A 13,657-nucleotide genomic window follows, 5' to 3' on the forward strand; every position below is an offset into this window, starting at 1 on the left:
AAATGGACCAAGGCAACATCTAAGACAATTAGCAACCATTCCTTGTTATCACTCAACACCCAGGCCACAATCGGAATTTTCCTGATTGGCTCAAAAATGTCTTTTTACATTGATTTCTTGGCATCTTGTTTGTTTTTTATTGAGATATAATTGACATGTAACATATTTGTTTCAGGGGTACAACATGATTTGATATTAGTATACACTGCAGAATGATGGCCACAGTAAGTCTAATGAACATTGCCATACATAGTTACAAACTTTTTTCTTGTGATGAGAACTTTTAAGATCTACTCTCTTAGTAACTTCCAAATATGTAATACAGTGTTATTAACTCTAGTCACCATGCTGTACTTTACATCCCCCAGCACTTACACATTTGGTTTCTTTGCAATGGATCCAAATAAGGTCCACATATCACGTTTACTTGTCATGTCTCCTAGATCCCTTTTATTCTAATCCAGCTGTTCTCAAATTAGAGCGTGCATTAGAGTCCTCTGAATGTTCTGTTAAAGCACAGATGCTGGGGGAACCACTCCTCCGGGTTCGTCCTCCTCTTCTCCCACCCCACCAACCTTTGATTTGTTGCAGAAAGAGTATGGGGGCCCCTGGGTGGCTCTGACGGTTAAGTATCTGCCTTGGCTCAGGTCATGATCCTGGGGTTCTGGGATCGAGCCCTACATGGGGCTCCTTGCTCAGCCGGGAGCCTGCTTCTCCTTCCACTGCTGCTCCCCCGTTTTGTCCTCCCTCTCTCTCTCTCTCAAATAAATAAATAAATAAGATCTTAAAAAAAAAAAAGAGCATGATTTACTCCTTGCTTCTACTGTGAACCCTTGATCTTCTTCCTCCCTCCCCCGTATTTTCCTGTAAGTCACTGGTTCTCAGCCCTCTGGGAACTTTCACAAAATACCCAAGCCTGCACCCCGACTTCCACCTTCTGATTTAATTGGATGGGGCCTGGGTGTGGGGACTCTGACATTCACCCAGAATCTAAGGGTGGGCCATGGTCACTGCTGAGAAATAATCCAAGGGCTTCATCCAATGACTGCAACTACCTGAATCAGTTCTTTCATTGGGGATTGCAAAATGGCGGTTTATCTGATCTTTCCATCTTTCTTTGGGGGGGCTGATTTTGAGGAAGCTAAAATGAGCACATGTTGTATTTGTTATTGCTGCAATCACCTCCTGCTTCAGGAAAGAACACACCAGTTTCCTTTGGAGCCAGCCCACCTCTCAGATGTCTGTCCCTAAGCAGGGCCATCACGTGGTCTCAGCCAGCCAATCAGCACGTTCCATCTCTCTGCCCGACGTTCGGGTTCAGGTGGCCGTGGGTACTCGTTTGGGGGACTTGGGATAAGATGACCAGTTCCCTTGAAGCTCACCTCACCTCGCGAGGGCAAGGCTGTAGAGCAAAGGCACAGAGAGCAGTTGAGAAGCCTGGGACAGTATGTGAGTCCGTGGATCTAGCTCCCACTTGAGCTCTGCAGGTCATACATTCACTCAACAAACGTCTAGGGTGCGCCGGCTCTAAGTCATAAATGAACTATTTTTACTGACGACACTTCTGACATCAAATGTGTGTGTGTGTGTGTGTGTGTGTGTGTGTGTGGAGGGGTTTCACACCAAACGATTCTCTCCGGGCACCAACTGGGTGTCCTAGAGTTCAATTCTGACATTACCCGGTGTTTGAGGCAGATACCACAAACTTTAGGGCTCCGTCCGACTAGACTGCCCCCACTTCAGATGCCAGTTTCAAGTATTGGGTCTCCAGGGGACCCATACTTCTGACTGACTTGGTTCCAAAATCAGGGGGCTCCAACAAGTCTTGATAGATTGTCAGGCTTGATAATTAGAATCTCACAGAGCGGGCGCCTGGGTGGCTCAGTTGGTTAAGTGACTGCCTTCGGCTCAGGTCATGATCCTGGAGTCCCGGGATCGAGTCCCGCATCGGGCTCCCTGCTCGGCAGGGAGTCTGCTTCTCCCTCTGACCCTCCCCCTCTCATGCTCTCTCTCTCTCTCTCATTCTCTCTCTCAAATAAATAAATAAAATCTTTAAAAAAAAAAAGTCAATTGCTTTAAAAAAAAAAAAAAGAATCTCACAGAGCTCAGGAAGCACTTTAGTTACTATTATTAGTTGATTATGAAAGGATATATAAATCAGGAACAGCCAAACGGGCAGGTAAGGTATGGAGAAGGCGTGCAGAGCTTCCATGTCCTCTCCTGGCATGCCACCCTCCCAGCACCTTGATGTGTTTCTAATCCAGAAGCTCTCTGCATTTTGAGCGGGGAGGGGGCAGGGAGCAGACTCCCGGCTGAGCAGGGAGCCAACGTGGGGCTGATCCCAGGACCCTGAGATCATGACCTGAGCCAAAGGCACTTAACCAACTGAGCCGGCCAGGTGCTCCTTGTTTTTTAGGCTTTTTTTTTTTTAAAGATTTTATTTATTAGAGAGAGAGAGAGAGGGAGAGCGGGCACAAGCAGGGGGAGCAGAGGGAGAGGGAGAAGCAGCCAGGAGCCCCTCACCATGTATTTTTATTTATTTATTTTTTTTTTTTTTTTTTTTAAAGATTTTATTTATTTATTTGACAGAGAGAGAGAGACAGTGAGAGAGGGAACACAAGCAGGGGGAGTGGGAGAAGGAGAAGCAGGCTTCCCACGGAGCAGGGAGCCCGATGCGGGGCCCGACCCCAGGACGCTGAGATCATGACCTGAGCCGAAGGCAGACGCTTAACCGACTGAGCCACCCAGGCGCCCCTGTTTTTTAGGCTTTTTATGGAAGTTTCATCACTCAGGTATGATGGATAAAATCATTGGCCATTGGTGATTAACTCAATCTCCAGCTTGTCTCCCCTCCACTTTAAGGTCAGGGGGCTGGGTTCATTGTTCCCACCCTCTAGTCGTGGTGTGGTCTTTCTGGAGGGACCAGCCCCCCTCCTGAAGCCACCTAGAGACTCCCCGCCACCAGGCCTCTCATTAGCATACAAAAGACGCTCTTATCACTCCAGAAATCCCAAGGGTTTTAGGAGCTGTGTGCCAGGAACCAGGGACAAAAACCAAATATTTCTTTTTTATTCTATCAAACAGGAACTGAGCTGGGTGTGGTGGTGAAAAATAAAACATCCCTGCATTTGAGGGACTGGTATTATATTGAAAGAGACACTTGTTTAAGTTAAACAAGTAAATATCTATATAATATCTATATAATATAATTATATATATAAATATATAATAACAAGTATATAGTAGTTTTGATTCTAGGTGCTATGGGGAGGAGGACACAGGGAAGGGGACATCAGAAATGGCTGCGGAGAGGTTGCAGTACTAAACAGGGAGGGGAGAGGAGGGAAAGGGGGCCAATGGGAAGGTGAGATTTGCACAAAGACCTGAAAAGGGGTGAGTGAGAAGAGCCATTTGACTTCAGGCAGATGGACCAGCCAGTGCAAAGGCCCTGAGGCAGGGGCCTGGTGTGTTCAAATAGCGGCAAGGTCAATGTGACTGCAGCAGAGCAAATGTGGGGGGCAAGTGGGGAGAATTGAGGGAAGTGACAGGTCAGATCACACAGGACCTTGTGAGCTGCAGGGAAGACTCAGGCATTTACTCTGAGTGGGAGCCACAGAGGGCTCTGAGCAGAGGAGCAATGGGAAGACTTGGGTATTCACAGGCTCCCTCTGGCTGTTGTGGGGAGGACAGATCATCCTCCCTACCACACAGCAAACTTTCCAGGGCCAAGGTGGTGGACATGAGGCCTGGCTAGAGGCAGCCCCAGACCTGAGCCTCCTCCCTAGCCTGATCCAGATTCTGCTGCATTACATAGCCCTCGAACAACCATCTACGTGGCTGTAAATCAACCACCCTCTTCCTGAAAACCACGTTTTATTAACGGCAATAAAAGAACAACTGCATCGGGGCATAACGGCTTTATTTTCTCTTGTGGATAAAAGTGCTCGTCTTTCCGAGTGGACATCAAGGAATCGCTTACACAGGAGAACCCATCCAGTACCCAAATGACTGAGTCGAGAGCTCACTCCGTAGTGTTTTGGGATCGCAGGGGAGAAGCCAGTTCATGGAATTAGCGCTTCAACACCGAGACCAAATTTCACCCCTTACTTACAAGAACATGATCTCTGGGGAGGCCAAAGAAAGAGAAGGAAAAAGCAGAACCCCAAACCCCCAACCCCAAACCGTGGTCATGGCAGTGGAAAGATGAGCTGCTAAAAGCAAATGGTGAGAATATAGGACCCAGCCTCAGGCTCCCTTCCCAGACCCCGGTCTCCCTGGAGTTGAGAAGTGGTTTTCCCGCAGCCTTTGGCTTCATTTTTGTTTGTAAACTCAACAAATCTCCATCCCTCTGACCAGGTACCACCACCCCCACCCACATGATCTCCCAGGACAGTGGTTTTGGTTCCCCAGAGACCATCATGAGTGAAGCCTCCCACCCAAAATTATAAAATAAAAACTTGCATTATTTTTAGAAAAAAAACAAAAACCCTCTCCTACATTATTCCCAATTTTGAGAAAACCCAGAGGCAGCTACCTGTCTCAGTTGCTACTTAAAGCTCAACTGTTCAAAAATCATGTGTAAACACAAGGCTTACTTCACGTCAGGTACAGGGCACAGCCAAAGCTATTTTTTATCATGCGGGCTATGACAAGTTGGCTCGTCCCTTAGGTAATGGCACTTTGAACCACCATTTTTTTTTTTTTTTGGCAAGCAGCTTAAGGAAAATGGGGTGGCCTACAGAATCTTGACAGCCTATGGTGCATCTTAACAGGTTTTGGGGTTTTTTTAATAGCTCCTTTAATTTCCCCTTTATGTTAAAGCAACTAACATTTTTGACTCCTGCCCCCAAACATTCCCCAAACTCACTGTATGTTTCCAGAAACTTGTCCATTTCACCAGTCATCTGACTTGCTGGCTTACAGATACCCTCTCTTTGAAGCTCTAAGGGCAGCCCTTGGCAAGGGATGTATGGGGCCCTCTAGAAATAAATTCGAAGTAGAGCTTCTATAAAGGCTAAGAGCGAAGTTCCACTTGAACCAGATCTTCCTCACTTGCAGGAGGAAGCTGAGATCTTTAAGGCTATAGCAAGTCATTTTGGTGGCAGGGGCTGGGGGCATACACAAACCATCTGTTTAGACCATCTTCACAGTGTCTGTCAAATTATGGGATGTTAGTTGGTATTCCGGGGCAAAAATGGGTGCCATGCCACTGGAGTTTGGCCTTGGGTGGGCAGGAAGGACACTGAGCTGGGGTGGGGTCGGGGGGAGAGCAAGATGGAGATCCCCAGACTGCACATAATCTCCCAGCAGGAGCCCCCACCAGCTGGGGAGCCCAGCCTTGTGGGCTCCCTGATCATGTGTCAACCAGGGAGACTGGTTCCCAGCCCATCCCCATCAGCCTGCCACTCCCAAGCTGTGTCCGTGAAGCACATGTAGCAACAGTAATTACCCAATCCTGCCTTCTTGCCCCTTCAGCCCAACCCTATAGCCTCGCTTAGAGTCACTCCTCCATTAGTAGGAAACATCACCTCTCTGGGCCCCACCAATGACATGGCTCAGGAAATAGGACTCTGGGTCTTCAAGGGTCCTTGAGGGGGAGGAGCCCGAGTCCTTCTATCGGCAAGTCGCCAGCAAGAGCAGGTGATAGGAACATTGCTCAATTTCCTTTTCTAGCAGGATGGAAGATGTGGAAAGACCTTGCTTAAAACATCACCAGCTAAATGGGGCCTGGGAGAGGCAGGAAGGGGCAGGAGGTCCGGGGCTCCCGGCTCTGAGGTTAACTCCCTGCAAAAAGTCCCGAGCAGGAACGCCACAGCTTGGGCCATTCTCTGCCCAGTCTGATGCGGCCCATGGTTCCAGAATTCAATCCAGGGATCAGAGATGCTGCAGTGGATAAGCCAAAACAGTGGCGGGGGTGTGGTTGATGTGAAATCCTGGGGAAGCTCAGAAGGCACTTCTGGAGTCCCTGAAGCCGGTGGGGGGGTGGGCCTCTGACTTCCTGCCCCTTTACTAAGGGAAAACCTGCTTTAATACTGCTTTCACAGACAGAGGATCTGCAGGCCAGTAGGCAAGGGTCTGCAAGGGCTAAAATCACCTTCCCGCCTTGGAAGCTTGAGGTCCAAGGAGGTTCATGGGTGGGCCTGGGATCACACCAGGGGACCCTGAGAAAGGACTCACCTTCCACCTCCCCAGGAATGAACTCTGAGGACCTACACTGCAGGAGGAAGATGACGAAGCATCTTTGACCAGCTTGTGAATGCCAGGCAATACCCCAACACAGAATGGATGAGGACAAGAGTTCTAACCCCAGAAGGCACTGTGGAGGCCCCTCCACCAGACGGGGTGGGACATGCTGCCCATGCTCCCTCCATTAGAATTCCTGAAAAGCAGCAAGCTCGTGCATGTCAACGCACCCAGACTCTGCCCACAGTGCAGAATCCCCAGGGTCTGGAGCTTGTGATAAGGCTGCTTGGGCAAGTCGGAGGTCATGCGGGAGCCGGGGCAGCTGACGGGAGGGAAGGGGGCGCCCTGAGCTTGGAAACAGCCCTTGTGGCTCATGCCTCAGTCACAGTCCCTGCCAAGGCCGGAAGGGGTGGGCAGGGGTTGGGGACCATCTCTAGCAGCTGCAGCTGCTAGGCTCAGGGGGTGGGGCATCCCCCAAGGCCGGGCCTTTCCCATTGCTCCCCGGGCTGGAGCTGGGTTCTAGGGACTCATTCATCTTCTCACAGATGATGTCCACCAGGCGCTCAAAGACCTGCTTCACGTTCATGTTCTCCTTGGCGCTGGCCTCAAAGAACTCAAAACCTGGACGGACAAAAGGTGGGAACACCAGTGAGACCCCAGGAGGGCAGAGCCTGGGCATTACCCAAACCTGGTTTCCAAGCCCAGGTCTGCCCTTCATGCAGTTGTGGGACCTTGGCTGAGTGCCGAAGTCTCTCGAAGCCTCAGCTGGCTCATCTGTAAAAAGGGAACGATGCTGATGCTGATAAAAATCTGCCCCGGTTTGGACTATTGCAGGAATCTCTTTGTCACAAAGCAATGGCTGCAAGAGTCCAGCAAGTAATGTTCTGGTGCCCGGCAGGCATTTAACAAACAGCGGTTTCCCAGCGTCTGTGGGGCATATGGGATGCCCACAGTCTTGACCTACAGAACATACTAAAGGTTGTAATAATGAGGGGCGCCTGGGTGGCTCAGTTGGTTAAGCATCTGCCTTCGGCTTAGGTCATGATCCCGAGGTCCTGGAATCGATCCCCGCATTGGGCTCCGTGCTCAGCAGGGAAGTCTGCTTCTCCCTCTCCCCCTGCCCCTCCTCCTCTGCCCCTCCCTTGTGTGCGCCCTCGCTCGCTCTCTCTAATAAATAGATAAAATCTTTTTCTTTTTTTAAGTGGTAATAATGATAGTAATAAATAAGAAGAAGCAAACACCCAGGCGGCCCTAACTTGTCTCTCATTTAAAAACAAAAAGCTTGTCCTGGGCGCCTGGGTGGCTCAGTTGGTTAAGCATCAGACTCTCAATTTTAGCTCAGGACATGATCTCAGGGTCCTAGGATTGAGCCCAGCTCCTTCTCCCTCTCCCCCCCACCGCCAACACTAAAATTAAAAAATTAAAAAAAATTTTTCATTTAAAAAAGCTTGTCCTTCCAAAGGTGGAAGGTAGTACAAAGGCTTTGGGGACTTGCCCATGATCCCTCAGCTGCAGAAAGTGGGGGCTGTCGACCTAACAATAAGGGTGTACATGACAATCCTTCCTGCACCCCTAAAAGGTTGGCTCAGGCTCTCCCTACAGGGAGTTACCCCGAATGGTTCCTGATAGGTCCACCCCCACCACACCCACCAAGTTGGGCCAGAAATTCAGACAAACGCCCGCCATATTACACACAGCATACGGTAAAGAGGGCCCTATCCCAGCACTTGTCATGCTGTACTATAAAAATGTAATTACCCATTTACTCTCCATCTCTGCTCCTGGAATGCCAGCTCTGGGAGGGCAGGATTGCCGTCTGCCTTGTCTTGTGCCTGGCACAGAGTAGGTGCTCAGGAACTACTTGCTGAGTGATTGATTGATTGATTGATTGATTGAATGAATGATGGAGGCAGGCCACGAATTCAGATCTCTTACTCCGAGCCTAGTGCTCATCAATGTCACCCCACTGTCTTCCTAGGCAAGGCTGGCATATCCTTATCTGTGTGTGGCTCTGCCTCAGTCTGAGTTCTTTCTATATTTTTATTTTTATTTTTTAATTTTTTTTAATTTTTTTAAGATTTTATTTATTTATTCATGAGAGATAGAGAGAGAGAGAGAGAGGCAGAGGCAGAGGGAGAAGCAGGCTCCCCGCGGAGCAGGGAGCCCGATGCGGGACTCGATCCCAGGGCCCTGGGATCATGACCTGAGCTGAAGGCAGACGCTTAACTGACTGAGCCACCCAGGCGTCCCTATTTTTTATTTTTTTTAAGATTTTATTTATTTATTTGACAGAGAGAGACACAGCGAGAGAGGGAACACAAGCAGGGGGAGTGGGAGAGGGAGAAGTAAATATCTGAGGATTTGTGGGCCATTATGGGGTGCCTAGAGTTTCGTGGGCAAGCATCAACAACAGTTCACAATCATGCTCGCTAACACTTAGCTACAACTGCATGTGTACCAGACGCTGATATGGGCCTCATATGTCATAACTCATTTAGGCCCCCTGACAGCTTGATGAGCTGGGGCTGTTACAATCTTCATTTCACACAGGAGGAAGTGCAGGCCCAGACAGCTGAAGTTACCAATACAAGATCACAAAGTGATAGAGAAAGAATATGCGTTAATGTTCAATCAGGGCCAGTGTTGGCTTATTTCATCTTTCTAACAGCGTTCTGAAGGAGACACGGTTTTCACTCTGTTTTCCAGATGGAGAAATGGAAGCACAGAGAGGGGAGGCGATGTGCCCACGGTCACACAGCTAGTGGGTTGCAGAATGGGATTCGAGCTCCTGAGTCTGGGTCCTTAACCCACCCTCCCCTTTGGTGGTGGTTACACTGCCTCCTGCAAGGGAAGTTCTATGGAGGGCTTAGAATACTAGAATACTCCAGGCAAGATTTCCTTTTAGCTTAGGGGTGCCTGGATGGCTCAGTCAGTTAAAGCGTCTGCCTTCAGTTCAGGTCATGATCCTGGGGTCCTGGGATGGAGCCCTGCTTTGGGCTCCCTGCTCAGTGGGGAGTCTGCTTCTCCCTCTGCCCCTCCCCCCAACTTGTGCTCGTGCGCGCGCTCTCTTTCTCAGATAAATAAATAAAATGTTAAAAAACAAAAAAAAGATTTCCTTTTAGCCTAAATTTCCATTTATGTGATTCAAAAAGGTAGCCTGAAAACTCCTCCTCCCATCCCGGTGCCCTGGTCCCCAGTTCTCGGACACACACACGGGTCACCACTGTTACTAGATCCTTCTGTATCCTTCCAGAGTTTTTTCGGGCACTCCTGCAGGGGCCAACAAACTTCGAGGCACAGGCCAGATCTCGCCTATTGCCTATTTTTGTAAACCAAGTTTACTGACAGTCACATTCATTCCTGTCAGCTCTCTGGCTGCTTTCAGGCAGAGCTGAGTGTGTGACAGAGATTCTATGACCTTCAATATTTCCTATCTGGGGGCACCTGGGTGGCTCAGTCATTAAGCGTCTGCCTTCGGCTCAGGTCATGATCCCGGGGTCCTGGGATCGAGCCCCACATTGGGCTCCCTGCTCCGCGGGAAGCCTGCTTCTCCCTCTCCCACTCTCCCTGCTTGTGTTCCCTCTCTCGCTGTGTCTCTCTTTGTCAAATAAAAAATAAATAAATAAAAAATATTTCCGATCTGGCCCTTTAAGAAAACATTTGCTGAGCTACGGACTAAAGGAAGCAGCCAAGCCCACCTCTCTGCAATTTGCTTTTCCCACTTAGCCCCATATCCCACAGACCTTGCCATAGCAGAACATAAAGAACGTGTCCACCCCTTTTCACAGCTGTGTAGTATTCTACCGTGTGGCTGTGCTTTATGCTTCGAGGCTTCCCCCATGGTGAGATATGGGTGGGTGGGATGTTTGGAGGATACATTTCTGGCCATGTTTTTGCCCGATCTGGGTTCCCAGGGCAGCGGGGAGGCGGGCAGTATCTGTCACTGAGTTCTCTGAAATTAAATGCAGAAGGTGGCACACCTGTGGCTATTTTCCTGAGCGGAGCCTCAAAGGGCAGAGGGTTGATGACTGCGATTGGACCCGGGACCCAAGGGTGGGGGTGGGGGGATTGGGGTTTAGTTCTGGGAGGTCCAGGGCTCGGGGCCCAGGCTGGGCACTAACCAAGGTCATCGGCGAGCTTCCGGCCATCCTCAGTAGGCACGACCCGCTCATCTTCCAGGTCACACTTGTTCCCCACAAGGATCACCTGAGCATTGTCCCAGGAGTAGGTCTTGATCTGTGTGGCCCTGTGGAGTTTGAGGGCCATGAGGCTAGAAATGGAGAGTCAGGGGGAGAGGGCGATGGTCAGGGTGTCACTGGTCCACGAGCACTCACCAGTCCTGCACGGCGGCGAAGGACTCCTGGTTGGCAACGTCATACATGAGCAGGAAGCCCATGGCTCCACGGTAGTAGGCCGTGGTGATTGTGCGGTAGCGCTCCTGGCCCGCCGTGTCCTAGGCACACAGCAGGGTCAGACCACCAGAAGCTACCCTGCTCCCCACCGAACCCCTGCAGGGCCCTAAGCGGGCCACCACCCTGTGCTCACAGCCCCAGTCTGACGGGAGGCATGGCCCTGCCTCTGTGGAGTTCCCAGTCTGAGGGGTCAGTGGCCTCTCACAGATTTGTACCTCATCTCCAAGAACAGACTTAGTGACCCCAGGCAAGAGCCACCTGGGCCAGAGAGTACCATCTCGGGGCGGACACCCTGGTGTGCAGTACCATGATAATCGCTATCGGCGGCCATGTTGGGAGTGAGAGCCTCTGAGGAGCACACAGGCTCTGTGGGGGATCCTGGGATGGTACCCAAACCTCTTCCCCACTGGTCACCAGGACTTCTAACCCGCCTCGGGTTAGCACTCTCTGCCCCTCAGACCCTATAGGGCAGGGCATATCCTCATCCTGATGAATTCACCTCGTAGATAACTCCCCCCACCCCCTCTGCCACCTTTCACATCTACCCCAAGCCTCCTCCCTCACTTTGGCCCACTCTCGCTCACCCGGGGCCCCTCCGCACAGCCCTCCACCCTATCATGGACTTCCTTGGAGGAACCCCAGCCCCTCCTGGGCCAGCACGCAGACCCCTGTCCCTTGCCCCAGATCCAAAGTCGCCGCCTGGCCCACCCAGATCTGCAGCTTGATCCTCTTGTCATGGCGATAGACCGTCTTGACCTTGAAGTCGATGCCCACGGTGCTGACGAAGGCAGGCGTGAAGGAGTCGTCCGCATAGCGGAACAGGAAGGACGTCTTGCCCACACTGCTGTTGCCAATGAGCAGCAGTTTGAACATGTAGTCGAAGTTCTGGTCGGCTGCATCCCGCGGGCCTGTTGGGGGGTCTCCGGCTGATGCCATCTTGGCAGAGAGCCTCCAGGGGACGAGGGGGCAGCTGGAGCCCTGCAGAAAAATAAAACACCAGGAATGGCTCCAGTGTACACACCAGACCCAGATTCAAATCCTGACTCTGCCACTTGGAGGCCCAGTGACCTCAGAGGCATCACTTGCTCTCTCTGGCCTTCAGGGTCCTCCTCTGGAAAATGGGGAGGCTTATTCAATGCCAGGGCCCAAGTTGTGGGGGGCATATGGGGTGCCTCCTCTGGCCACTGAGGAGCCAGACCCTGCAAAAGGTACAGGTGTGGACTTTGCCCCAGAGTGAGTGGCTGGCTTGGCCCAGGTGTGGGCCGAGGGGAGGGGGGCCTGCCAGCTGGATAGAGGCCCCCCTCAGGGCCTGGGTGTTGACTTTGGCAGGGACACCTGCCCTGACACCCCCCCGCCCCCGCCAACGCTGAGTTTAACTCCATCCCTGGCCTCCACGGGGAAGGGGGTTTTAGTGGATACGGCCCAGGTTTAAAGCCCAGCTCTAGCCCCAAATGGGTCCTGCCACCTTCTGTTTGTCAAAGGCGTGGGCCCCGTCTCCTTCGGGTTAGGGCTGACTCACCCCAGCCCCAGCCCAGAGGCTGCAGTGACAGTCCTCAACTCTAAGGAAGCCACATAATAAGAACCCCACCACCACCACTCCTCTCTACCCCTGATCCTTCCTTTCTTGGCAATCTGTCCCCACAGCTGGGCTGCTTCATCTGGGCCCCGACACCCCCCTTAGCCTTCACGGCCTCCCGAGGCCTCAGTTTCCTCGGCTGCCTATGGCTACTCCTTGAGCTGCGCAGGGAGGCTCCAGGAGGCCTGGGTGAATGGAAGGCACGCAGGCAGAGGAACCCTTAGCAAAGCTATTTCTCAATCGCCTGTGGGGCCTTTTTCCATTTTAAAAGAGGACCGAACCTGCCCGCTTTCCTGCCCAGCCCTCGGCCCCACCCGGTGTTCCGGGAGAACGAGTTCGAGGAGGGGAAGACGAGAGGCAGGAAACCTTTCCCCATGCTGGGCAGGGCTGCCAGGCTGGAGCCCTTACCCCACCCGCAGCCCCAGCCCACCTGTCAGCCGGCCCCACCTCTTCCTGACCATCAGCATCCCCTCCCTCATGCCTGGCACTAGATCAGGGTCCCCGGAGGGCTCGGCCCTGTTCCCCTGATGGATTTTGGGCGCCCCCGCCGGTGCAGGGGGGCTCAGGAGCTTCCTCCCATCACCATATGGTCCCATCTCCTGTTCCCAGCTGGGCTCTCTGCCCCGCCCGCGCCCCATTAACGCCGCTCGAGGAGCCCAGCTGGGTGGGGGCGAGGGAAGAGGCGTTTCCCCCACCGCCTGCCTTTGTTCCCCGGGCCCCGGGCCCTCCCTCTAGCCCCCGGCCCCCCAAACCTGCTGGGACGCGGAGGTGCGGGGCGGGGTGCGCTCCCTCGGAAGGGGTCACCTCGCGTCGGGGGGGGCGCTGCCCACGGGCGTTCCTCCTCCGAACTCGCTGCGGCCTGGCCCCAGCCGCGACGCCGACCCCGCAGCCGCCGCCGCCGCCACCGCCGCTGCCCGCAGCCACCCGGATCCCGCGCCGGCTCCGCCCAGACGGGGGAGGAGGGGCCGCTCCCGGGAGAGGGCGGGGCGGGGCCGAGTCCGGGGCGGGGCTTGCGAAAGCCGGGGAGGGGGGAAGGGCTGGAAGCGGCACCAAGCTCCGAGCAGCCTAGGGCCCGCTCCCCAACAATAAACTTTTCACTTTTCCTAACTATATTGTAGAGCTCCTACTCTTTGCATGGAAGCGAAGCGCGTGGATTCTGGAGTCAGGTTCGAATCCCAGCTCCCTCACTTTCTAGCTCGGTTTAACTTTGGACGTGTTACTGAACCTCGCGGGCCTGTTGCGCCCATCCTCCAGTGGTCCATAACAAGAATCCCTACCGCACAGGGCTGTGTGAGGGCTCTGATCTGAGCTAGTGTCTCGAGAAAGTGCGATGCCTGACCCTAAAGTGGGCTGGTCCCTGCGAAATACTCTGAGGGGCCCTTAGAATCAAACCTTTTCCACATAAGGAAATGGGAGCCTCTGAGAAGGGTACCTCTGTGCCTGAGGCCACACAATGAGGAAATTTGGCATCCGGGCTCACGTGAGG

General features: G+C 52.7%; 1 protein-coding gene across 3 annotated transcripts; it reads right to left on the minus strand.

Annotated features, from left to right (window-relative positions):
• Positions 1 to 140: 140 nt before the first annotated feature.
• On the minus strand, positions 141 to 13,113 carry RAB3D (RAB3D, member RAS oncogene family). 3 transcript variants are annotated; one of them, XR_014143259.1, is made up of 6 exons: positions 12,924 to 13,108; positions 11,304 to 11,573; positions 10,518 to 10,636; positions 10,305 to 10,429; positions 4,335 to 6,804; positions 3,903 to 4,303 (listed from the first exon to the last, which is right to left on the minus strand). XR_014143259.1 is itself a non-coding variant. In XM_031040135.2 (5 exons), exons 2-5 carry the CDS (start codon positions 11,529 to 11,531, stop codon positions 1,248 to 1,250), a joined length of 627 nt encoding a protein of 208 aa, XP_030895995.1. In that variant the 5' UTR covers positions 11,532 to 11,573; positions 12,924 to 13,113; the 3' UTR covers positions 141 to 1,247. The 3 variants fall into 3 exon arrangements, 2 of the variants coding, with proteins under 2 accessions (XP_030895995.1, XP_006744350.1); XM_031040135.2 differs by lacking the exons at positions 3,903 to 4,303; positions 4,335 to 6,804 and adding an exon at positions 141 to 1,402 and having other exon boundaries at positions 12,924 to 13,113; XM_006744287.3 differs by having other exon boundaries at positions 3,903 to 6,804.
• Between the last annotated feature and the right edge of the window lie 544 nt (positions 13,114 to 13,657).

Source organism: Leptonychotes weddellii, chromosome 1 (assembly GCF_054177405.1).
Source record: "Leptonychotes weddellii isolate Sample4059 chromosome 1, ASM5417740v2, whole genome shotgun sequence".
NCBI classification, from domain to species: Eukaryota; Metazoa; Chordata; class Mammalia; order Carnivora; family Phocidae; genus Leptonychotes; species Leptonychotes weddellii.